The following is a 26,509-nucleotide window of genomic DNA, read 5'->3' as shown; positions in this document are numbered from 1 at the left end:
CAAAATATATTTCTGGAACAGGGTATTTGTACATCAGCAGACTTGATCCCAGATTGTTAGGTGAGAACAAATATATAAACTGTATGGTGTGGGTAGGCAGGTGAACTTTTAAGACTTAATGTGGCTATTTATAATCAGCCATTGCCAGTAGTTGCTAATCCACAGGGTAATGGTAACAGTTACAAGTTATCACTGTATTCTGGTGGTGATGCAGGAATGGAAGGAGTACTGTATGTGCTTTGGGAAAAGCCTTATTCCTTTGACTGCTCTGTCCCTTTTCAGCACCTATGGAAGCACCAAACTTCTTGCAGAGTTTATCAGAAATCAAATATTTATAGACATGGTGCGGATGCTTTAATTCTCTCACTCATTGATCTGTCTTTATTTTACAGGAGTGAGAAAAGTGTCAGGCAGGGTTATGGCCTTCTCTGTTTATGCACATTGTCCCTGTAGTGGTATTAGTGCATTATTAAATCTGGGGATAAGGGATATGTAGGTTCAGTTATATTCATGCAAGCATGTTTATATCACTTTCTCTGATTCTCTCTCTGATTCTTTTCTTCCGAGGTAGAAGTGTATTCTATGTACAGGGCATCTTCACTGCAATGTAATTGCAACCACACAAGCAGTTGTAGTTATTATGACTTAAGCCATAACACTTAGCTCTAGCCATAACATTTGTAGCAATACAAATCTGGATGTGAATTAGACTGGTCTGAGGCTTTGAGTATGTTATCTTTTAAATCCAGCTCTACATGTGGAAAAAAACACTATTCTCAGCTTTTCACTCTCATTTCCACCAGTGATTTGTCTCTCCCCTGTGATCTGCCAGCAGAATTGCTTGTGCGAGCCCTCCCTTTCTTGTTTCTGGGATAAACCCATCCATTTAGTCAGTCTGATTTCATCAGACACTAGGAGAAACTCTGAAATGGTCTTTTGTGGGAGAGAGGAATGGTAACTTGCAGCAGAGAGACACCATGAGCCTGTGAGATTAGTATCATCCAGCACAGCTGGATCTAGGGGCAGAGGTCTGCCCATAGCTGTCCTTGTCTTTTTGGGAAGGTTATTCTCTTCCTGTGCACATGGATGGCATGGCATTGCTTGATTACCTGTCAGCCTTGAGTGGAAATAAATACAGCATTTGATGTTGATTGTAGGCTGTAGCCTTGCTGGTGTGTAATCAACGTTTCCTCTGCAGTCGTTTCATCACGCCTGATTTCACACTAGCACATGTGCAGGATTAAAGCGTGGGTATCTGTCTATGTACAGACTGTCTGTTGCAGTAGATATGATTTAAGATAGCCATGTAAGTTATGTTCTTCTAAAATACAATGTAGCATTATGAACTGTGTGTGGTAGTGTTTAAAAATTGGTTCTAATGTTCAAAGAAGACAACAGTAAAATGTCTTTCATACGTTTAAGCTTCAGGTTGAGCTGGGTGGTGTTTTATTCTTTGTTGTGCAGTGGAAAAAACCACAGCAGTCATATTTTAGGAAGCGTTTAGATATTTAATTTCTTCTGCTGAAACTGAAGCATACATAACTACATTCAACCCACCATTTTCCTTTATAATTACACAGGAGTAAACAGAGGTATAATTCTCTCTCTAAAACTGAAGAGAAATTCTGTATCTTTTACATACTTCTGCTTAGCTCTTAGGAGAGACATAGGTATTAAAAATCCTTTATTGTCAGCTTTGGGATTTTTACATAGGGATTTTTACGCACCATTCACTTGGACTCCTTAAAAGAGAAGGATAAGGATGTAAGAGCAGTTTCAAAGCTTTGTTACAACATGGGAATACAACTTTTGACATATTTCCTGTTCTGTGGAAGTAAGGCTCTGGCTCCTGTTATGGTTCTTGAACCTGATTCAAAGATTGAACTGTTTTTTCCTTGCTTAGCTGATTTGCAAATTGCATTTCTTTAAAATATGTTGTTTAGCTGCTTCTATCATGCTCCTGCTTCTCTTACAGCAGTCATCCACTCTGCCAGCTCACCTAGTGTTAGCACTTGGTAGAAGAGATTTCTTTTCACCAGCTTCAGCTGTCAGGAACCACCTTCTTTTATCTCTAAATTCGTTAGGTCTCCATAGTTTTAAAAATATTTTTGAAAGTTGCAACTGTTTGTTTTCATCTTTTACTCCTTAGTGTTTGGACATATTTCACTTGACCAGGTTGCTCATGGAAAGTGGGATTTGAACTAGATAATCTTTATGGTCTCTTCCACTCCAAACCATTCTATGATTTTCCTGAGAAACCCAAGAGAGCACATCCTCTAAAATTGAATCTCGCTACCTGGATTTCTTAACTTGTCCTGACTAGAAGAGATTTTAACAAAGTTGATGCTGCCTTATTGTTTACAGAAAGAGTGATTTTGTAAGATATATCTATCGTTCATATGTTTATGATATATCTATTGTTCTATGGTGCTCTGGTGCTCCCTCTGTGTTGATATCTCTTAAAATGCTTGAAAATGTGGAGTTTATGTTTGTTCATTATCCAGAGGTCTTGGCAGCTTCTGGTGCTGTGGAAACTAATGGGATAGAGGGCTGAGATGCACTTGATACTCTGTGACAGAGTAAGATTAAATCTTCAGAAATAATTGAGAGGAAAGGAAAAAAACAATGTCTCCTGCCATAGAAGTATGGATGGTAGAGTACCTAAATTGTCCTTAAGAGTGGATTAATACTGGCTATCCTGAGCACTTTACGAAGGTGACAATGTGCTGAGGTAAAGTCAATAAAAAAACTGATTAGAGAACTGACTTTTATTCTGAATTTAGTAATAAACCTTTGTAGATGAGATAACTGTTTGGCGCATCCTTTTTCTTTCAAAATGCACTCATAGCAGTGAAATATTGGATGTGCAGACTTTGCTGAAAGCATTGCTACTAAAACTGGAAGAAGCTTATAGTTGTCTGTCTTGTAGAGAAGGTATCCTAATAGATGGAAAACCAGGGGAGAACCACGTAGTCCCATTTTCCCAACATAGAGTAATTCATTTGTTGTGTAGAACATATTGTTCACTGCTGTTTAGATATCCAACTGCATCTACAGTAACAGTATAATATTTTATATGCTTCATCTTGAACTTTGGTTGGATAAGGTGAAACTTCATAAGTGGATTTGTTTCAGTTGATTTTGTTCTGAACTACTTTCATGGGCTGCAGGTGTTTTTAAATAGGCTGATTTACATTTCTTTTTTTGCTGGTATGTCAGCTGTAGGAATGATCTAATGTGCACTTTGAATTCACATTGGTAGTAAATACAAACACAGACAGTAATAAATTATTACTTTTGTTGCTTTTCAGTTTATTGGGCAGTAGGAAAGCCTAGCAGTCTAGGGGAGCATTATGTTGCAAATAACTCTCTCAAAGGAGAAGAAAAGTGTATTTCATGCATTATAAAATATTACAAGCAGTCAAATTAAACAAATATACCCACTCTAATGGCACTTCAAAACTGTAGCAAAGAAGTCTGTAATCTCAAATAGAAAAATCTGCTTAAAATTTTGGGTCTTGAGTATTGAGATGGTTATGGCTTTTCCTGATTTTTTTATCTTTTCCTTGCCATGCAAGGACAAATCTCCCACATTGTTAAAGTCAATGTGAGTTTTGTCTTTGATTTGACTGGTGCCAGGGTTTCATCCCTAGCCTGTATAACTTATGACTCTTGCACAGAGGTAAGGTTTATATTTGCTTGTAATTATGTATATATATATTCATCTGAGTGACAAGTCATGATAAAGGTAACAAGCATATTGATTTTGCTTTTTATTTTTGTCTTTGAGGGTGGGAATCTTTGGCACGGCGGATAAATTTCTCTACATGATGAGTAGTCTCTGGCTTTTACAACCCTCCTTAGTTGAGCTAACAGAAATTATTTTGATGTAGTAGCTTACTGTTAGAAAATGCTTATGGAGCTGAAAGAAAACACTCTATTGGAATGTGTCAGTGTGGTGATATTCATGGGAAAGCAGGCCAACTTCCATCCTGACCAGCCAGCTGCATGCTGGCAAGGTTTGCCTATAATGTTTTGGAAGATTTATATTCTTGAAATCATAGAATAATAGAATGATTTGGCCTGGGTTGGAAGGGACCTGAGAGATCATCTTGTTCTAGCCTCCCACCACAGGCAGGGACACCTCCCACTAGACAAGGTTGCTCAAAGCTCCATCCAGCCTGGCCTTGAGCACTTCCAGTGATGGGGCATCCACAGTTTCCCTGGGCAACCTGTGCCAGTGCCTCACCATTCTTACAACAAAGAATTTCTTCCTTATGTTTAATACAGAACATGAAATTTTTTGCTTCTGAATTTTAGTTCCTGTTAGGAAGAAGAAAAGAATGATTTGGAAATGTGGGAGCTTTCAGGGATCTCAGTTTTGTTGTCTGTATAAACTCTTCCATGCAGTAACTGCATTTTTCTACAGAGTTATTGCTGTTAGTTTTGAAGTAGCAAAAAGACTGTTTAGGAAGTGAGTTTGCATGATTTTTTTTTTTTGATTCTTAACCAAGAATTGTTGGCATGTCCCATTTATGCCTTGTAGGTGTGTAATTAGATACAAATCCTTTATGTGACTGATTCTCTGAGAACCATCTTAGATATGTTAAAACTTGCCTTTTTTTTTTTTCCCCACATCCTTTATAGCATACATATAACTCTGTCTTAAACATGCTTTGGGCACAGGATCCAAAAGGAGTGTTTTAACTCTGTTTTATCCTCTTTTCTGAATACCCAGTGGTATTTTATGCTTGCAATTTCTTCTGGTTGATCATGCTTCATGCGTTTTTTAGTCACAGCACCAAGTAGAGTGGTGATTGAGGGTCAGCTCTGAAAATCTGAAGCTGTAATTAATGGTAATTTTACTCTTAAGTGTCTGTTGAAAGCTCTTGCAGACAACAAAGAGGAAATGTCTGTCTCAGAAGTTCTTGTATGTTTTTCATCAGACAGGAAAAACAGGTTTTATCTTTTTAGAAAACAGTTGTGTAACCTGGTAGTCTTCCTTCCTTCCTTCCTTCCTTCCTTCCTTCCTTCCTTCCTTCCTTCCTTCCTTCCTGGAATCCTTCCTGGAATCCTTCCTGGAATCCTTCCTTCCTTCCTGGAATCCTTCCTGGAATCCTTCCTTCCTTCCTGGAATCCTTCCTGGAATCCTTCCTTCCTTCCTGGAATCCTTCCTTCCTTCTGTTTTTGTGAAAGCATCTGTTTTCTGTCTTTGTGATCAGCAAAAAATATGTGAAGCAATCTCCTTGGCAGATAAGAATCTGGACGTGTCATTTCCAGTCAGCTAACTTAACTTTCTACATTAGTATCCTGCAGATCCTGAAGAAGGCTAAACAAAACCAAAACATACAGGAGAAACTGCTGCATGCATGTGACCAAGAACAAATAAGTTTGGGACAGCAGAAATCATATAAGTCTCTTGTATTTGATAGATCACCTTCCCTCTGAATAGCTGTTAGACAGCTTAGTGCACTAAAGAGAAGAGGTACACCATTTGCTATCTTCTCATCATTTTCTAGAAGTATTTGTCTTCTCCCCTTGGATAAGATTTTGGTTCCTGGTTATTTCAAAATGTAAGACATTTTTCTTTATGACTTTGGACTTTTCATCATAATTTTGGGATCAGGATTTGACTTAGTGACAGCACTGTTCAAACAGTCTAATATTCAGACAAAATAGGGAATGTATCAAAGATTTAATCTAAGCTAGCTTCAAAATACTATCAAATAGCCTTTTAAGTTAGATGAGATAAACATTCTTTGTTATCCTGGGGAAAAAAGTTTCAGTTCTACAACATAGGCAGTGCTTGAGCAAAAGAAAAAACAAATTTTGGGAGTTTTTAGGAAACATGTTAGGTAGAGAAGAGGTGGAAAAATAGCAAATACAGTCTCTGTTTTCTCATTGCATTAGTGTGTTATTAAGTAAAAAGATTATTATAATATATAATTTTTGTGGATACAAAGAAACATCTTTGTTTTACTTGCAGTGTTGAAACTAATCACAGTATTGTTTTTGCTTCCTTCTATAGGTTGCCTTTTTGAAGATGTGAAGAACGAAGTTACCTGTGTTGAAAACTATTGTTAGATTAAACTATTGTTAGATTTATTTTCAGCAGAAATGTGTGCAGATAACTTCCACTGGTGTGACTGCTAGAAGAAAATCCCCTGGCAATACAAAAGAAAATGGGGTGGGGTGGCTGGGTGTGTTCTTCATATCTGAATGTGTTTCAAAACCAAAGACTTTTGTATGCGGTGCATTCACTCCTATGACATCCAGCTGGGATGACTATTGTGATGTCTTCACTGCCAAAAAGAAATTCCCTGTGTATCTTGTACTGCCTTTACCAGTCTTTGATAGCAATGTATATATCCTTAGGAAAGTTCACAACTGGTAGCAAATATTTTAAAATGTCATGGATACTAATGTGAGTTCTTTGCCTTCTTTGTTCTGGTGAAGTTAGAGGTCCAACTTTAAAACATAAAATGTGGGGTTTTTGTAAAACTTACATGTTTGTCAGGTATATTGTTTCTGCATTAAGGTTTACCTCTTTGCTTGAGACTGAAGGAAGACAGTTTCTGCATTCCTACACCACATGTAGATTTTTAAAAAATTGATAATGTTTTGGAGAACCAAGATTTTATGGTTATTTGGAATTATTATTATTTTTATTATTGTTATTATTTCAAGGAAAGTTAGCATGCCCTTTACTTATTAAATGATCATAAAGTAGGAAGTGATCCTACAAAGTATTGGACACCTTTATTTTACACATCCAAACACAAGGAGCTGAGGCCTCAGAGCACCCACTCTGGGTAATTTTTTTCTGTTATTATTTTAGTTTTCAGTATTGAAGGAAGAACAAAATTATTCTGACTTTTGTATTCAGGGATTAAATTATCTGGCTACAAGATATTTTGTCTGTGCACCAATGTTGAGTCATTTTATGAATAAAATATTATTTCTAAATTAGTTTACCATTTGTTCTGCCAAATGTCTGTGACAGTTTCAGCTTCCCAGAGTATGACTGAACAATTTGCAGAAGGAAATCATTCATATGCCAAAATATTCAAGCTGTAAAATCTTTTTCAACCTGTTTAAATGACCCCTGTTCTTAATTTGCACACATGGAGCAACCTTCATAATAGCCACTGTAGTGCTGTGGTTTGTGGCTCCAGCATCAATATTTTGACTATAGCTGAACTTTCTCTTACTTCTCACTCTGCACCAGTGAAGAGGGGCAAGAAGTTAGTGGGAGGACCCAGCAGGGACAGCTGATCTGAATTGGCCAAGGGGATGTCTTGTACCATACAGCATCAAACACAGCAATGAAAGTGGTGGTAGAGCAAGAAAGGGGGAGAGGGGTGTCTTGAAGTTTGTGGTTGCTCAGAGAATACCTGAGAACTGGTCTGCTTGTAGGAGGTTATGAGTTATTGCCTTTGAATTGCTTGGTTCCATTTCTGTTTGATCTTTTTTCCCCCCTCTTCATTTATTAAACTGTCTTTCAGCTCACAAGTTTTCTTGCTTTTTTTCTTCCTGTTCTCTGCCCTATCATGCTGGTAAAGGAATGAGGGCATGAATGAGTAGCCAGATGGATGCTTACCTGCTGGCCAGGGTTGACCCACCACAATTGGAAGTAAAGTTGTGAAATCCCCAAAAGAAAAAGAATAAATCTCTCAGTTCTAGCTGTCCTCCCATCTGGGGACATTTTCCTTCCCCGTGTTCTCAATGGCCATTGTTGACTGGCTGTGTCTGTACCAGCAGCCGGGCAATTTGACACATTTAGTGTGATTTTTCCCTTTCCTTGATTCTAGCTCTGAGACTTCTATTGATGTTAAACTACTGAAATTACTGGAAAATAACAGACCACATATGGTAATATATGATTGTATCAGATGTCTTTCCATTTGAAAATAGATTAATTTGGCCATGTTCAGTAAATAAATGTTTGTATGATCTTCCAGGTATCAGGCAATACATTGTTCAGAACTCCTGTTTCTGCAGACAACTTTATTGTGTCTTTTTTCTCCCCTCCTATTTCTTATGTCACCTTTCCTACTGAGCCGGTTGTGGATTTGAGGTTTGACAGCTTCATTTGACACTTTCATGAAATCTCTCTGCTTTATGAAAGTAAAACTTGGCCTTTGTTGCCTTTGCAGTGAACCATGGGCTCTTACAAAAAATGGACTTAGGTTCAAGGTCAGAAAGTCATCGAGCTCCCCTCACAACTTTTTCCTTGACCCTGGCCTACCACTGCTCTTCCCTCCATTTCTCTCTCTGTTGAATGGCATGATATTTTATTTTGTTGTTTGCTTATTAACAACAGCATTTTGAGAACTAGTGTAATTGCAAAGTATAAATAGTTACTGTGTTATGTGCTTTGCATACAGTTTTGGTGGTACATCTTAGTCTAGCTTAAATACCTTGTTTGGATACAACTGTAACAGAAAGATTGTTTATTTTTGAAGTGTGCAGACAGTAGGAGCTCCATGAAGATGGAAAAGCAAGCACCAAGATAGGGGCTGGCCTAGAAGCTGTGCCCTTACAAAATGTTTGGTGCTTCTTATTGCTTGCCCTCTCTCCCCAGCATTTTTATCTTTCAGTCTGCATTTCTCACTGCAGAAGCTGTCCTAATTTTTGTTTTCTGTAGTGCCAAACACAATGTTATTCCTGAAGTAATAATAATTAATCAGTGATCCCAACCTGCATTACCTGAGATGTGCATCCTTTTTTAATGCGGTTGCCACATACTGTATGGCACCAAGAAGATATTAAAAATGTTAGCTTTAATTCTAATATGTTACTGGATTATAAAGCTGGCTATTGCTGTGGTGTGCAGAAAACATGCCTGTCTGTCAGACCAGTACTGTACTTGCCATTAGCAACAACAGATAACAATATTATTGTTGTCATTAGTAGGTCACAGGGCAATTACACTTGTGTAAGGCTTGCTATTTCTTCTTTAAAAAGGTGACCATTTAACTGGAATAGTAAACTGGCCTACCAGATTGAGTCCCAGTGGGATTCTTTTAATTCCAAAATTAGGGTGACTTTCTAGCTTCATTTAAATCCCCACTGGAGTAGGTTAGGATAAACTGAAAAACAAATGGGTTAATCGGAGAGCTGTACTGTCCCTGTGAGTTGGAGGGCAAGTTCTAGTTTACCTCCATCTTACTTTTCTGTGTAGAGAAACTTTTGTATATAAGGAACAACTTCAATTAAAATTTACAATAGATGATTCTGCTCTCAATCTGGGTTTGAATGCAAATGCTTTTCAGTAATTTTCTTTTTGTTTTGCTGCCTTCATCTTTGTTCCTCCAGAACATTGCTTTGTGGTTTCAATTTTAGACTTTGTGTCCTATCACTCCTCTCCTAGCCAAGTGCTCTCCATTATAAATGACAAGTAACTTGTTTGAGGTGCTGCTTTAGCTCATCAACCTCATTCCTTTTGGTTTGCCTCCATGGGTTATTTTGCTACCATTGAATCACTGTCATAGAAGCACTGCAAAATCTGCAGATGAACAAATTATAGAGACATTGAGCAGCTCTTGTCTTTTGAAACAGCTTCAGTTTATTCATTCAGAGCAGGCTGAATTGCCTCATAGCAGATGCCAGGGGGCATTTGGCAATGCTCACAGAATATCAGGAATTTTGCAGGTCTGCATGAAAATGGCTCAGTAGCAGTGTGTCAATGGCTCAGCATCTGTGTGTTCTAATACCTGAGTGTGACTATAAGTGTTGAATAGCATGCCATTTTTCTTACAGTGGATAGCAATTGCTGTATCCAGGTCTCACAGTTCTGTGGTTCAGTGTGTTTGGATGGTGTTCTCTTAACGCAGCAGTAATGCTATTGTCTCACTGCCACAGGCTTTATTCCCATCCAGTTGTCTTACACATGGATTGTGCAGGCTAGTTCTGTGTTCTTAGTGATAGATGCTTCTTCTTTGTTATATTCAGGGATGACATAAATATATATATCAATTTGATTGTGTAAATAGTAGAAAATTGTTTATTTCAAAATACAAAACATCTATAGGTCTAACATGCTTTTAATCACTTCCTCAAAACTGCAAACATTTAATTGTTTACCTTCTTGTGTGATAACTGGGTTTTCTGTAGTGCAGGCAGTTTGGCACAGCTGCACGTGGGTTCTACCATGTGCTTGTGGCAGCACCACCAGTGAGAGGCTTGTGAAAGACTTTACACCTTCATTACTGACACCAGGTTATTACAGCCCCAATGGGCTGAGCGTGTTGTATTTTACTACATGTGTGTTCTCACTTCTAAATCTCTGACTGTACCATAAGACTCACGACTTTCCCATAAGACTCATGACTTTCCCATCAGCAACAAGGTCATTTTCTCAGCAGTGCAGCTGGGAAAAAAGTCCCTGTGTGGCCATCAGCTGAGTTACACAGATGAAGGACAGACCATCAAACACGATAAAGCTGATGTAGCTGTCCCAACTGTAATGGAGTTGTTGCCAATATATATCAACCAATAATGTTCAGTGTAACAGGAGGGAGATGAAGTCTCTTGTCTTCCCCTGTCAGTTCTCTTTCAGAATATAAAATTTAGTTGGCACATAGACAGAAACAGGCCTGACTATGTCTGAGAAAAGCATGAGAACACATCTGGACAGACATGGATTCAGTTCCATCAGTGAACCATCATAATGAGAGGGCTCTCCACAGCTCCCTAGTGTTGCTCCTGCAAGACAGGACATCACCTGTAAAACAAGAAGAGGGAAGAAAGAAATTCAGTCAGTGCTCTACCAGCTCTGCATGATGGAGTCCTAGGTTAACAGGCTTACTGAGTACATCCATGATGCAACAGCTCTACTCTCAGTTTCTTTGTCAACCTCGTCAGAAGTTTCTAGTTTCTATCTGTGAGTGATGGGAAGCATGACATGCAAGAGTACAGTTGTATAGTTATTGTAGGCTGTTTGCTCAGATTACTTGACTTGTCCTTTGCTGGGCTTTGATTTATGTGGACATAATATGAAAAGGGCAAGAGCAGTCCTTTGTCTGAGATTTGAAAGAAAACCAAGGTATGGGACAATTTACAGCTTGTGCTTTATTGCTGAAAGGAGGTTTTGTGAATTTGTTGGAATAAATATTGTCAAACATGTGAAGCAATGTGAAAATGCACTAAATTGAAAGGCACCTTTTAAATTTATGGCTATTGGGAAGAAGATATGAGTTGCTGTTTTAGTTGATTCACAGTAATTATTAAGATTATATTTTGTGGTTGAGATGCACAAAAACAGTTTGACTGTTGCAACCTCTTATCTCGGGACCACAAGGAGCAGTGTCTGTTCCGATCCAGCAAACACAGCTCTGGCACTCGGGCAGTTCTTTGTGCAGGTAAACAAGGTGTGAGCGAGCCCCACAGAGGACATCATGCAGCAGAGGGCTCTGTGAGATGCTGAGAAAGAAAATATATTAACAGCCTGACTGAGACATTTATTCTGTCCTTAAAAGTGCTTTTTAGATTGCAACAGGCATATAAAGAAACACCTCAGAAAGCTGGGGGTTTTGGAATTGGTGTCATAATTTGCAAATGAAAACATGTTTCCTAGGCTATTTTTTTTTCGATGATCACATGAATGCAAAACAACATCTTGTCATAGAGTAACACTGATTTATTTTGAAAATATTTCTAGTTACCTGTGGATTTATTAGTGAATGCATTACAATCTATACCTTCCTCCACTTCTAGATTTTGACATGTGCTTAGCAAGAGTCACCATTTACACAAAAGTATATTATGTAGAAACTAATTGCAATTTTTTGTTACAGTTACCAGAAGACTAGTAAGCAAAGACCTCACATGGGCTATTTGTTTTTTAGCGTATCATTTCACATTTTAAAGTGGACTTTTGTCTCGTACTCTACTAGGCAGATGTTACGTTATTAGAATTAAAAAAATATATATTTTGGCCATAGAACATAAATTTAAAGTGTTTTTGCAAGACCTGGAATTCAGAACCTGTGAGACTTTTCCAACCCTTAAACCCAATCTCCTCTTATAGATGGCGCTCTTCCACATGGTTCTCTCTCCTATGGCTACTTTCATATACTGATCCACCCCAAAACTGAGCAGTTGGTTTGATTTGGTTTTTTTTTCTGTCCTGCTATCCTTACTGAAAACCTGACCCATTCTTCTGATAGGAATCTTCTGATTTCTGAGGTAAGTGTATCCCCAGCTGTGGTGCACCTGTTCGTTGTTGTGCCAACAGCACTCTTTAATATAGGCTGTTTACTTCCTGGGTGCTTAAACCTTATTCTGTGCCTAGGGAACAATTCTATCTTCTCAATGTTAATTTTATTAATGATTTTATGCCCAAAGATAATTTTGGCATTCTACCAAATTCTGTGTCTCTACCCACTTGAATTAATCTCTGTTGTGTGGGAGTGAGCAAATTGTGCACGAGGTGTGGATCTTAGCAAAGAGACATTAACGCTTTCTTACTTCTTTTGATAATGCCTCACTTCCTGTATTTGTGAATGCTTCTCTTTTTTCTCAAGTCTGCTGAAAGCTGGCTCACCCCAGCTCTTCTTCCATTCCATTCCCAACAGTGGAGACCTAAAGAATGTAATTATTCTCTGGCAGAAGAATCCATTTATTCCACATGTGCATGATCTCATGCTTTGTGTGTTGATCTTTTTCTTAGTTTTTCTGACCCTCATCTTTATTTATGATGCTTCTGACTGTGACATCAGCAAGTGTTCTTACAGCATTTCTAGTGAACCATGTCACTGTGCTATGGTCACTAGTGAAAATGTTTAATAAAATTAGCTTATAGGCAGAACTGCTATCCCCTCAAGCCATTTACTTCTCTTTTGGGTTTCGCTGAGGATGTGAACCTTGGAAGTTCATTTTAGACCTCAGCAGGAGTCAGGATCTTAATGCTGTCCTCCTGAGCCCTGTGCCAGGACTGATCTACTAAGCAGAAGCAGCCCTTCAGGTGTTATTGACAGTCACTGGGCAGTACTTGTTCCTGACCATGCATGAAAGACAAATGCTCTAGTGAATGGAGTCCCCCCGCTGTGGTGGAGAGGTGTTGGAGTATTATACACTTGAGCTATTAGGTAAAAATTGCAAATTATCTCACTGTTATTTAGCACTGGGTGGCTGGTCAATTTGAAGTTGTTTTGTTTTGTTTTATTTTGTTTTGTTCCAGAGGGGTTTGTTAATTTTAGTTTTTGGTACAAAAGAATTGATATTCTAATGAGAAAATGCTCCTTTAAAAACACAGAGTTACAATCCATCCTTCTGCTGAGAGTACCAAACACAGCCTGATGATAAACTGAGACCAAGCTATGGGAGTGGGAGCAAGACAAGGGTGATATTCAGGTATTGTTAATGGAAAGTGTTGCTGGCCTGAGCTTGGATGCTTGATGTTCCAACTTTGATAGCTGTGTCTATAGCATGGCTATAGGCAGAGCCTGGGTGATTCAAACTTTTCCTTCCTGAGTGTATAAACTTTCAAAGAGATGTTTGACAGAGCTTAGACAGATCCGTGCTTTGGTTTTTCCATATGTATGGTTATTTACACCACAGGCTAATAATAATGCACTGTATCTTGTATAAGCTTTATTTAACTGCGAGCTCTCCAGATCCATCACTCTGCGTGCTGGGAGTTTGGCAGTGCTGCCGTGTCAGAGAAGCTCTGTGCCTTCTGTAACACCGGCAGCACCTCGCAAGTGTGACCCACCCTTGCTCTCTGCAGAAAGGAGGTGCAAAGTGCCTGATTTCCTGATCTTGTGAGGGTGAGCGGAGCTTCATTTAAACATACGACCCTCTTGGTGACTCTGCTAGAAGTGGGGAGTGACAGAAGTGTGCCTAGGAGCAGAAGGTGTTTGGATTTGCCATGGTCTAGAGTTCCTGTGTGAGGTCCCTCCATAAGTGAAGAGGCCACAGTAAAAATATTTTCTCATGTGGGAAGTACAATAGCGATCCTGAGCCCAGGTTTTCAGGTGCTAGGTGTTAGCAGGTGTTAGGTCACTGATAGGTTTTATTAAAGTCTAATTTGAAGGAACTTTTTATTCCACAATCTGTGTTTAAAAACATTTAATATTCACCACACAGTTTTTGCCCTGTCACTAGCAGTGTTTCTCAAATGCAGGCTACACTGATCAGCCAAAGGTTGGTTGGTCTGTCCTCAGGATTTTCTGTAGTCCTCTGTCTACCATCCCCAGCAAGAAATTTTTTGTCTTGCTTAAGCCCATTTCAGGTAGCAACTCATGTCAAGTTAGCCTTGTTCAAACATAAGCCTGCTAGGGCTAGTGCCCTGGCTTTATGGAGGGGAAGGACAGATGAATGAGCAGAGTTCCTGCAGATTAGTAATATGGTTTATGTATTATATCATGTTCTTTATTACACTAATGCAAGCACAACAAGTGGACAGGAATGCCATATGTACAGCTGCAGAATGCAAGTCAAGCTATTATAAATTTAATATGATCATCTAATCAAAGATGATACAGTAGTGGACAAAAGGACACATGCACATTTACATTTGATATTTTCTGACTTGAAGTTTTAGTCACATAATCTCAGCATGGGTGTAAGTGTTTCATGATGTATATGAAAATGTTTTTGATCATTTAGAGGAAAGCATTAAGGAATTCTGAGATTGTCATATCTTTAGACACAGTCTCTGAAAAAACTCCAGAGACCAGGCTTGCTGTGTCACTATCTGTACCTTGTGCATCTGATTTCATTAAGAATTCAAGATCAAAAGGTCACATTAGAGCAGTCTTAATACTGACATAATTTCTTGATAATAAAGCACAGATTTGGCTTCTTTTCTTTGTAATGAAATGATGTTGCACACATTGCAAAATTATGGTAATTTTATTTTCATGTAATTCATGAAGAGAATAATAGGCAAGTAACAATGCACTGGGGCATTTTATTAGGAAATTGAGGGCCATATTCACTAGTTTTTTCAAGATAGCTTTTCTCCTTCCCTCTGTGTTTTGGTTTTTCAGAATTACATTGCTTTAGTACCATCTCACTTCTGCAAAAGGCAATTTTGTTAAATATATCCCCAAATGCACTGATGAAATTATAAGCATTTGGTGAAGGCTTGGAGACAAAGATACTGCTATGAAAAATGAGTCTTGTCAAAAGAAAACTGATTTGTGAGCACAAAGTGTGGGCAACGTGGTCAATGTTGTATTATCCATTTGTCTCCCACATTCAGGTATATCCACTATTCTGAGGTAGCTTTTACATATCAGGAGCATCTATATGGACTCTGTCCACCCTTCCTCACTCTCAAATTATATCAGAATGGAGATTTTTTCCATTTCTGAGCACTGTGGCTTTTGACCAGTGTAACTGGATATCCTGAGGCTTTGTGGCTGGCACTCTGGGATTTGGACACTTTGTTCCTCTTTGTTCATGTGCACCTGTCTATAACTCTGTCTTTCATCAATGCCTATGAAATGAGACAAAAGCACAGTCTAGTCTTGAAAGAGATATTACAAGGAGAAACATGTTGAAAGACTGTGAGTTGTAGGCTAAGCAGTTAAGGATTTAGTAGATGAAATATGGATTTGCTACAGACTATTTCTAAAAGAAGGCATGTCTTGTTCCAGACTAATAGTTGTGAGGCATTTTGGCACATAAGTGGAAAGCTGTTGCTCCCAGTGTCTGCTAGGAGATCATATTATTTCCTTCTCTTAACTCCTAATGCGTTTACCCCGCCTTTGATTTATGTAGCCACGAACAAGAAGTGAAGCACTTACACAGGGGAGATAGGTAAGTACTTGGATTGGTTCCTTTCATGCCAGAGCTGTTCAAAGATAAATTTTCAGGTCTTTAACTCATGGGATAGTGTTTCCAAAGAGGATACCTTAAACCTGTTTGTATCTATTTATTAGTTTCACTACTGTTTATTTCTATGCTGTTTAACAGCAGCTGATATCCTTCCATGTTTTTCAAGATCCCAGGGTGTTTACTGTAGTTGCAATTGTTCTTTCACTGAGATCAGCAGAGTAGCTGGGCTTCTCCAGCAAACAGACTGCAGGTTTATGTCAGCCAATGAACCAATAGTTCATGCAAGTCTAGGGAATTCTGCTTTTTGTTAAACTGCAGCAGCACAGTTATACTCTCACAGAGTTTTTATTAATGTAATATCCAGTCTTCTTAAAACACATGCTGCTTGTTTTGTCCTAATCCATTTGCTTGAAAAATAAAAATTAAAAGGGTAACACAGTATGTGTGTTGCTTTGATAGCAGATTTGGAATTTCCTGCCTCATATAAAGGAGCATGGATTAGATGTAACTCCAGTCTAACACTAAGATCTAACATTTGCCTTGCAAAAGCAGGGACAGTCTTTGCAAGGCATTCTAGGAGACCCCTTTTCCAAAGTGGAAAAGCTGAACTTCAGATGCTCAGATAAATACTTAGGAGTGTCCCTTCTTTTACAGGCAGCTGCTAAAACCTAGGAGGGATGCTGTCTACCCTTGCTGCCACCTACGGAAGCATAAAGAGGTGACTTCTCAAGTATGTGCTATTTTTGTATAATCTGAGTTTCATCATATTAGCTGGGCTGAACATCCTATAGGTTACTGGGAAGGGTATGTAATATAGGAAATTTTAACAGAGGAAATGTCCTGTCCCTCATAACAAATGGTATTGTACAGAAGTTCACTTGTTCGCTGATGTTGCCTTGCTAGTTGGTACCCCACAAGAGAAATAGCACCTGAAGAATAAGGCAGGGTCCAACAGCAAATACTACATGAAACAGGGTAGAAAGCTAAAAGCTGAACTCTCCCAGTGAGCCCTGATAACTGCCTGCATTCTCACTAAACCCCAGGCTTTGTTTTCCCCTTTCACGCTGTTCATGCACCATGCAAATACTCTGATGTCTGTGCAACCTGTATCTCTTTTGTCAGCAGGAGCAGAGCCCTCTAACCTCTGAAAGTGACACCAGCTTCTCTGGGCAATTACTTTGGCCATTTTGTGCTAGAAATGGTCCTTTAGTACTGTGCTAAATTTAAAAATAATATGTTTTAAATTACCCTGAAGGAAACTTTAAAAGGTAACGAGCAAGGGGTGAAGGAGATGAAGGGAGAAGAAGTAGAACTAGATGTCAGGAGATGTTCTGCACACAGCAGCCAGAACAACATAACACCCCTTCATCTCTGCAACAGAAAAAATTCCTCAGTCTGGCTCTCCTGTGCAACAAATGCAAAGACAGTTTAAATACAGCAGAAATAGACTCCCTAACAAATTTGTGAGGGGGTTCTAATTTCCAACATCCTTCTTCAACTCGGGCATCCAAAAGAGGCACAAACAAAAGTCCCTACAGCCAAATCCAACCCCACAGATTGCCTCTTGTGTAGAAATCAGTGCTGAACACTTTCCCACCCCATGAAATGCGGGAGAACTTTTGCTGTGCAGTTTCGGGTTGTTGCACTCTACCTGAAATTCCCCTGGTCAAGGGTTCGTGCAGTCAGGGGTGAAGCTGAGCTTCCAGGCCAGCACATAGAAGGTATGGAAGGTATATGGTCCTGGGATGCCTTTCTAGTTCTTTCTGGTGGGAAGGTGGATCCTATCATGCCTTTTTAAAAATAGGGGTTTCAATTAAAGAAACACAGGCTTAGGAAAGGTTAACAGTGGTTAAAAGACCCATGCACTGCTTAAAAACTGACACAAATATAAACACTTGCAAAACACTTTGTAAATGTTTGTAAAATTATTTTTAAGGCAGAAAATGAAAAAGAAAATTACATGAAAACCTTAATTTAAAAAAAGCATAATAGGACCCACCTATTGGATTCCAAATTCCAATTGTAAAACTGTCGAGTGTCAGAGGGGCATTGCTGAATGCTGTTGGATATCTGAGCTCCCAGCTGACAAATGGTTTCTAATTTAGGGCCAAATTAAGCCCCCATTTGTATAAAGCAAAGTGACACAGAGTCCCCAGGCAGGTGCAAAGCAGAGCTGCTTTATTGCAGAAACCAAGACTTTTTAAGCAGTTAGGCCTCTATCAGTTACATAGTTTTAAATCATAACAAGCACAATCCAGTCAAGCACCATACATCAAGATGTGAACATCTAAGGGTTCTATAACTTGTTTTTCTAGTTCTAATTCAGCTGAGTCTCTTTCCCATGGTCCTCTTCTACTTAGCCCAAGTAGCAGGCCTGAGCCATGATTTTACAAGGGCAGCAAGGCCCTTTTTTTGTAAGGCTTTACCTATATACCACACCCATTTACACCAGCATGTGTCCCAAGGAACTCTTGTCACTTCATCAGTGTACTTGCGTCTTATCCCTATGTAGCTGAGACCATAAATGAGCCCTTATGAAGCTTTTTTGCTACTGAGAATTATTTCAGAGCCTCATCATTATTTAAGTTCTTTCCTAAATAATGAGCAGGCAAGACACAGTAGGCAGAAAAGACTGACAGGCATGGATGTGCTGGTCTAAAACCATGAAATGTTCTAAAACTTGATGATTCTGACTCTATTACAGATAACACTCTTAAAATTAGCCCTTACTGTTTACTTTCCACATTTAAACCCAATAAACATTGGGAATCCAGAAACTTCACATTATTAAGGCATTGACTGGACCTGATTACAGCATATATCACTCTGATATTCACGTGGAAGCTTTTCAAAACTGTCTTTTGGTGTCTTCTTTCCAAGCCTGGGTAGAACAGGTCTTTATAGCTGGACATTTGTGCCACAAAAGAGAAATGTTACGTGTGAGTGTGACCTTCAGGCAGCCGCTGTTATGGGCACATCTCTCGTGGCTGCCATGATAAATGATGTTATGCTGGCTAATTAAATTAATGCACCTCATTAATGCCTTGCAGCTTCTGAATTTCTTGTCACTCTCTGGTCCCATAGCATACTTTCTGTATCTGCTCTTCTCAGGCCGACATGCAATTTTTTTGCTCTTCTTTCTCTGGAGAGATATGGCAATTCTAGCACTTTCCATCTGAAAGAAAGTTTGAGAAGTATATTTAGTACATGCAATAAGAGAATAGTTGAAAGGTAACCAGCAGCACCTCCCGCTTCCCCATTAAATTTATTTTTACCATTTCACAAACGAAGACCCTTCTGCATCTCTTGGACTTAAGTTATAAGCTAAACAATGGAAGTAACTTTTTTTATTATTATTTAATGTGTTGGGAATTGTGTTAATGCACGGAGAGAACAGCTGCTGAGAGATGTTACCTGAAAGAATGTAAAGAATCCTGCAAGGATTTTCACTCTCCTGCAGCACTGACAAGGATCTGAGTTAGGAATATGGCAGACAATATTGTCTCCATGTCTACTCTGTGTCTGTCTGTCTCTGCTCGCACATAATAGGGAGCTTTCCCTATTATCCCTTCTTGACTTTTGCCATCTATTAAATACATAATAAAAAGAGGTTTAAAACCTTACCCCGAAAGCCTCCTCGTTTTTCCACAAAACTAGTAGCTTAAGTATCTATTGAAATATGTTAATTCTCTTGGACATTTTTCCTTTTTTCCCTTTTCTTCCCCCTTCCAGTAAATCACGTTTTCAATACCACCTCAGGATGGAAACAAAATAATTTGGTGTTTTGTTACTTTTTTTCCTCCTTTTATCTTCAATCTTTATTTACAATTTTTTTTTTTTTTTTTTTTTTTGTTCACAGGCGAAAAAAAAGGAAGATAAGGGAAGGAACTTCTTCAGTCAAGCATTTATCTGGAAGAAATTGGAAGAAGCACATTTCTACAACAGCTAAGTGAGCAAGAAGAAACAAAAAAGAGCAACTGCCAGTGTTATAGCCAAGCCCAGCAGCAGCCCATGTCTGGATTGCTTGTTTTAATTCAAGTACATTTTTTAATAGGAGTAAAACTACATTGGTTTGAATGCACTGAATACTAGTAATTCCCAAACAGAGCTTCCTGGCTGTGGGCAAGCACCAGCCTTGCCTTGGAATCTGTTTTTTGATCATCACACTCTGATGCCTTTATGAACAGATTTGCCCCCATCCATGCCAGGGTATAGGAATACAGCCTGGCTCTTCCCTAGGACTCCTGTCTTGCTTGATTGCAATGAGACAAAGAAAGGATTCTGGAGGAGATCCTGGGACAAAAATCTCTCCCTGCACCTTTAGAGCCACTAACGCCAGACCTGATAGCTGTGCTGCAAGAGGGAAGGGTCAACCTGACCTGTAGATTAGGCTGGAGTGCTGCCAGGGAAAACACTGGGACAGCTACACCCACAGCATTTTGCTTAAAGGTTTGCCAAGGAAGCCTTTTGCAGGTCACCAAAATCTGCTTTCTCCTGAGCCTGCAGCTCTTATGCAGGACTTGTCCTGCCTTTTTTGCACTATCTATAGTAGGTATGTTGGTAAAGGCCCTGGATATAAAAGAAGTCCCCAGGTTGTGTTGCTTCATCTACTTGTCCCACCATGCTTTGTCCTGCAAGAATCTGGGCTGCATACTGAAATCCAGCTCATTATTCAGAGGTGATGCAACAGCTTTGGCCTGTCCTGTTTCTGCAGCTAAGAGAGCTGTCAGAAACACAGAGAATGACTTAAAGGAAACAGGTCATCCCGAGACTGACTCTTGAAATAAAATTGATCCTTATTCAAGTGTACATGCAAAAAAGCTTGGACTTTTCCTTTCAGTTGCAATTTGTATTTGCCTCTTGTTCCATAGATAGTTAATGTGGATAGAAAATATGACATTTTCCAGGAATATCTGTTACAGGTGCCAAAGGCTGTTCTGTTGTCAGTGCTTTGGGATATTTTCTTGGCATGTTTGGAAGAAAGGCTTTCCTCTCTGTCTCCTTCATTTGCCTTAAGCCCAGCATTACCATCTCATTCAAGAGATGATAATGACTGTGTTCACTTGTTGCACTGGATGTTTGTGCCAAGGATATTTATGAATGTTCTAGCTCATTTAAAATTCAAACTTCAGTGCCTGGAGACACTTTTGTAATAAAAGCAATTGAGTCACCATAGGAGAGAAGGAAAGGTTCAGCAGGTAAAGTGGCACTCAGTCAAGAAGGTTCTTGTTGGCTAGTAAAGTACAGGGGATGACAGCTGCTCTGACAAAGTGACATTTGCATCTCCAGAGAAGTGAGACTTCTTAATTTAACTGGAGAAGTGTCAAGATCATCTGCTGAGTAAGTTAAAAGGAAGTAAGTTTCAGATGGAAAGACAGAAAGTTTCTAAAGGAAAAAATAAATCTGCTCAGAGCCCTGTAAAAAAGATTAGTTACAGATGGTGGTGTGGAGGAAAGGTTTTTCTCTAACAATGAAGCCTGTGAGATATAGCATGCAGGGAAACAGTGTCCCTGACATGTCTGGAGACTACCTGCAGCAAATAAGGAGATGGAGTTAAAAGGACCTTTTTTATTTTCTCTTGTAAGTAGGCTGATTATAGCCTTCTTTATTATGCATTAAAACCCTTGCTACTGCTGTGTCTATTTATGGATGCTGTAAATAAACGTTCCCACTTGGATTTTGCTTTAACTCAGATGGAGTTAAAGTACTTGGTTAAAAAAGAGTCGTTCCTTGCTGCCACAGCCCTGCTAGGCAACTGGGGATGTGGTCACCTAGAGGTGAAGAGGTGGAGTCACCTCTTCACACAATGAGGGCTCTTAGCAGGATGCTGCTGAGCATACCTGATTCTCGGTGATCTTGTGGGAATTTGTCACCCCTGCACTAGAGTCATGCTGTGTTTTTAGTCCTCTTTGAAAGAGTGAACACCCACAATAAGAGTGACCTTATCTTTCTCCATTTCTTTCTTTGTTCATGAGCAGCTCCTGGTTTGCTGGTGGTACAAGCAGTTTAGCAGCACTTATGACAGAACATTTGCTAGCTAGCATCTTACTCTGACTTATAAATCATAAAGCAGCAAAGGGATTATTGCTGCCATCTCCAAAGCAAAGCAACAAAGGCATAGATGTAATAACACATGCACCTAAGTATTTACTATTTTTTTTTCCACATTCTTCTTTTTGTTTTCCCAAGCAAAAAGCAGCACTCCCTAGCAACCATTTTAAGGCTGAGGGCACAATAAAAGCAAGCTTGACAAATGAAAGTGAAATGCTGCAACATGTGGGACTGGTGGAGCAGCCCCATGGAATTATCAAGCCCACATTGTGCAAACCCCCACTGGGCTACATCCCTGGGGGTCACAGGGATGGGAAAAATGCTGCCACATAATCTGGTGAGCAGGAGGTGCTTAGGAGACAGGCTCCCGTGTCTTAGCAACTCAGAATCCTTTCCCAGAGTTAGGTGCTGTACCTTTTTTTTTTTTTTACTGTATTTATTTATTTATTTATTTATTTATTTATTTATTTATTTATTTTTAAGAAGTAGTAGTGAATTTTAGGCTTACTTTTTAAGAGGAGTGAATAAATGGAAGTTGCAGTTTTAAATGCTGACCAAGTGGGCAGGGCACTTAGATGGCTGCAGGAAGCACATATTCAGATCCTACCTTTGTCTGAGGAGATTTGACCATCAGCGTGTCAAGAATAGAGTCATCAACAGGATGGGATATCTAAGACAAGACTCTGCCTAGTGGTGTCATCCAAAGACTCAGTGCCAGCTGTGTAGTTCTGCCCTCTTCTCCACTCCAGCTATGATGGCTTTCTGACCACACAGCACATTGCTGCAATTCACAAAGCAGGAGACATTCACCTTAGTTTTGTTGCTTTAATTTCTCCTGGAAGGGGAGAAAAAAGAAAGGCACAGGTGCTGAAGAGCAGGACCTTGTTTCTTGAGCATCAATTGGACTGATCCAGTTGCACCATTTATGACCTCACCTATCAAAGCTGCTCACTCAACTTCTCAGGGAACTGTAAAATGTACCCTGAACTTGATAAAGACTCTCTAGCCTATAGTTGATATACTCATGTATAAAAGGTGACACATGGAATTTCTTCTCTTACTATGTATTTCCCTCTGTGTTGTTTTTTTTCCACTTGAAATTATACTGAGGACGTTTCAGTTGCATACCTGTCATATACAGTAAAACTGAGATTCTGCAATTTTAAATAACTGGCCAGGGCTCTCAAGCTGAGAAATGTAGGATTTATTGTGTTTTGATTCACACTGTTTAATCTTCAGTTAGTAGTAAGTAAACCAGAGCAGCTGAGCACTCCCTTCCAAACTCAATAACATGTATAATTTTGAGGGACTTTAGCAAATGTCCTGGTTTCCTGCCTATGGCGTGGCTTCCCACATCACTCAGGAGTACTGAGCTTGATAACAGATAGCCAGAAGTCTTCATATTCTCATCTGTCATTTTGTGCTCCAGTAGCTTCTACTAGCAACAAATGTTATTGGAAATGTATCAGCCCTTGGAGGAGATGCATAAGAAAATAATAAGGTGAAGTAGGTGGCAAATGTCTAACCAAGATGATATTAATACCAATTCCCACTAAATAAAGTGTCAAACTTGTCAGTGTGACCATCAGGCAGGGAAGTTAAAAGGTAAAAAAACAATCAGTGTAGCTGACTTTTAAGTATGTCTTCCAGTTCTTATCAAAAAATTGTTGTCATCATTCTTGGGGATCTTTATAGCAAAAAATAAAGAGGCTATATAAATGCCAGAGATTTTTTTAGTGCCAGTGAAAACTTGCTGTTGTCCAGATCCATTAGTTTTGGTAGAGGCTGAGCATTAGAGAACCATATTCTATCCCTGCCTCCATGCCCTGTTCAGAGACTTGAGTGATTCAGAACATCCACTGTCTGCTGTCCATGGTTGTGGCATATTAGACAGGCTTTGACTAAAATAATTTCAGTGTCCATGACAGGCATCCATAGCTGGATGTTTGAATTAATCTATAAATATTTTGGACAGTTTTGAAATCCTTACAGGACATCCAATTTGTTACTTTTTTTTGGGTGCAAAAAAATTTTGAACTTTTATGTAAAGTAGTATATGGTAGAACTATGGAGGACTCTAGTCACTGAACCCGAAAATATTAATATGCACAAGGGTAATAAATCCTACTGGGTTACTTTACTTTGAAAATGGTAATGGAGCACATCAAAAGCTTAGTCCTCTTGATTTCAGCTACCTTGTTTCTTATACATACTCAACTTAGTCCTAGAAAACTTGCCCAAAATTACATGGTTACACTCAGATAGTCCACAACTGACTGTTCTCTATCAAGGCACAGTCTTGATTTGTTATTAAGCCAATGTTTATTTTATTTCCTCTTTGTTTATTCTGTTTCTTTAAAGATTGTGCAGTTGAAATAATAAACTTAATTAGTGCTGGCATTAAAGGGAAATTGCCAGATTTTAAATAATCAGTTACTGAAGCAGTATAAACTGCTTCAAGACACATGTCTTGTATATGAGCAAATAAGTTGCACTATAGCAGAAAAATTAAGGATTTTAGGAACTTCCTTTTGGAGCAACATGTTCTGGCTTCTGTTGGAAACAAGACAGATGACAGTTTTCATACAACATAAGAAAGCTTGTGTTCCTCAACAAAAGAGTTTACCTTCCAAAATAAACATTATCCAAGGTAACTTAGGGACTCCATGTATTTCTGTACTTGATTCCCTACAGCATATATATCTTTTATATGCTGTAAATCTTATATATGCCATATATATGTGTGTGTATATATATATATGCTATGTAAGTTATGTATACCATATGTTATCTATGCTATCTTAGCATATATAAGGCTATGCAAGAGTTAGCAGATTCCACTCAGATCACGAAACATCAGGTGATATTGTCTGTGCATTTAGGTTCAAAGGTCTTGTCAGAAATAAAGATAGTCTGGAGCATAATATAGTCAAGTTCAATTTGTTCTTGGTAAGGTGACTCCAAATCATATTAGAGACTGAGTGGCAGCTCCTGAGGCAGTCACAATAACAACAGTTTTATCTGCACTCATTCACCATTTTCAAGAACAAAGGTTAATAAACAGGAGATAGAATATTTATTCCAATATAGGTCCCTGGAGTACTAAGTCATCTTTAATGAGAAATGAGGTAATTACCAGTTCTGTCACCTTTCGTCTCTCAAATACTCTTGAAACTCTTTAATATGAGGCCCATGTTGTTCAACAGAAAATAAAGACTTAGAAATTATTGTAAAACATTTCAGTATTACTATATTAATGTAAAGACAGTAAAGCTGGAATATCTAAGTATATATTTTAAGGCAATTTGAATGCTTTTCTTAAATCAGAATGCAATGAGATTGTCAGGACAAAAAATGCATCAGTTGTTCTGGTCTGTCATCACCATAATCATCACAGACTCAGCTCCACAAATTAAAGGTATTTTGGGCCTGAAATGGAAAACATGGAGAAAGAATTGGACTGTGACAAATTTTGGAAGGATGCATTTCTAAATTTTCATCACCTGCCTTATATGCAGAAAGCTTGTAGAGAGTGATATGAGATCAGCTAGGATGAAAATAAGTTGCAAAAGTAATGTTTTAGAAGAAAGAGCAAGGAACAGCTACAGTTAAAGGAAATACAGACTTCAGGAAGGCTGTAAGGGTCATTTTCACTTACTTTACTGTATTTTCTGGATCAAAGGTTCTTGAAGTGGATTTAAGAGTCTGTCTCTTTTTACAATGTCAGAACGGTAGAAAGGAGACACAGATGCAGATTAGAACCACGTTCTGCAGAATTAGGTTATGGAAAGACAATTGCACAAACAGCCTTCATCCATATGCTGTGCGGGGCAGGCAGGATCAAAACTATTCAAGTTCCACAAGGCAAAATAAATAGTGGCTCTCAGGTCCCTGGTGGGCTAGGAATGTGGCCTTCTGGAGCACACTCTCCATCCATCTCTGCTCTGGGGATGATGCTTGGAGAGAGCCTGAGCAGCAGATACATGGGACTGCTGGAACCTGGCTGCTCCCCCTGGCAGGGCTGGGAGTGGGAATCCAGGCTGGACCCCAGCTTTGGCTTCCCCTGCAGGTGAGGTGGGTCAGGGGGATGAAGATGACACAAAATTGGGTGGAGTGGCGATATGCCAGATGTTGGTGCCACCATTTGGAACGACCTGGGCTGCAGAAATGGGCTGACAGGAACATCATGAGGATTCAACACAGGGATGTACAAAGTCTTGGGTGGAGAGACAAGGGTGGTGGTGGGTTGGCCAAAGGACACAGAGGGCTGAAGAGGAGGGGAGGAACAGGACACTTAACATCCAGTTGAGGAAGGGCAGCTGGCTCAAGATTTGGGAAAAGTCAACTAGCAGGCTCCTGCCTTTGGAAGAGGAATAAACATGACTGTGAGAAGAAAATGGGAAAATGTCTTGGGGGGCAACAGCAGGAGAAATGCCTGGATGGTGGCCCTGCTATAGCCTGTCAGGGGTCACCCCTGTATCTTTTGCAAAGGCATTATGGGGATCAGCCACTTCCTCAGCCCCCATACCCCTGGCCCCTGGGAAAGAGACTTGCAAAGGGAGCAGTGGGGACATAGAGCACTCTTGCAAATGTAGGTGTATATCCACAAAGTTGTGTGATGTGCACTTGCACAAAGTTGTGTGATGTGCACTTCCACCCACTCCCCCAG

The 26,509-nt window shown here is 39.3% G+C and overlaps 1 protein-coding gene across 2 annotated transcripts in view; it reads left to right on the top strand.

The window, feature by feature from the left end:
- UBE3D (ubiquitin protein ligase E3D) overlaps window positions 1–19,992 on the top strand; it is a 91,686-nt gene extending 71,694 nt beyond the window's left edge. Inside the window, exon 10 of one of the 2 annotated variants that reach the window (XM_062488609.1) lies at window positions 19,651–19,992. In XM_062488609.1, coding sequence (XP_062344593.1) covers window positions 19,651–19,742 — 92 coding nt within the window. In that variant the 3' untranslated portion in view covers window positions 19,743–19,992. Of the gene's footprint in view, window positions 1–6,028; window positions 6,407–19,650 lie in introns of those variants that run through there. The other variant, XM_062488610.1, reaches the window with a different exon arrangement.
- The last annotated feature ends 6,517 nt before the right edge of the window (window positions 19,993–26,509 follow it).

This window comes from Cinclus cinclus, chromosome 3, assembly GCF_963662255.1.
Source record: "Cinclus cinclus chromosome 3, bCinCin1.1, whole genome shotgun sequence".
Taxonomy (NCBI): domain Eukaryota; kingdom Metazoa; phylum Chordata; class Aves; order Passeriformes; family Cinclidae; genus Cinclus; species Cinclus cinclus.
This window is presented reverse-complemented; position numbering and strand designations above follow the sequence as displayed.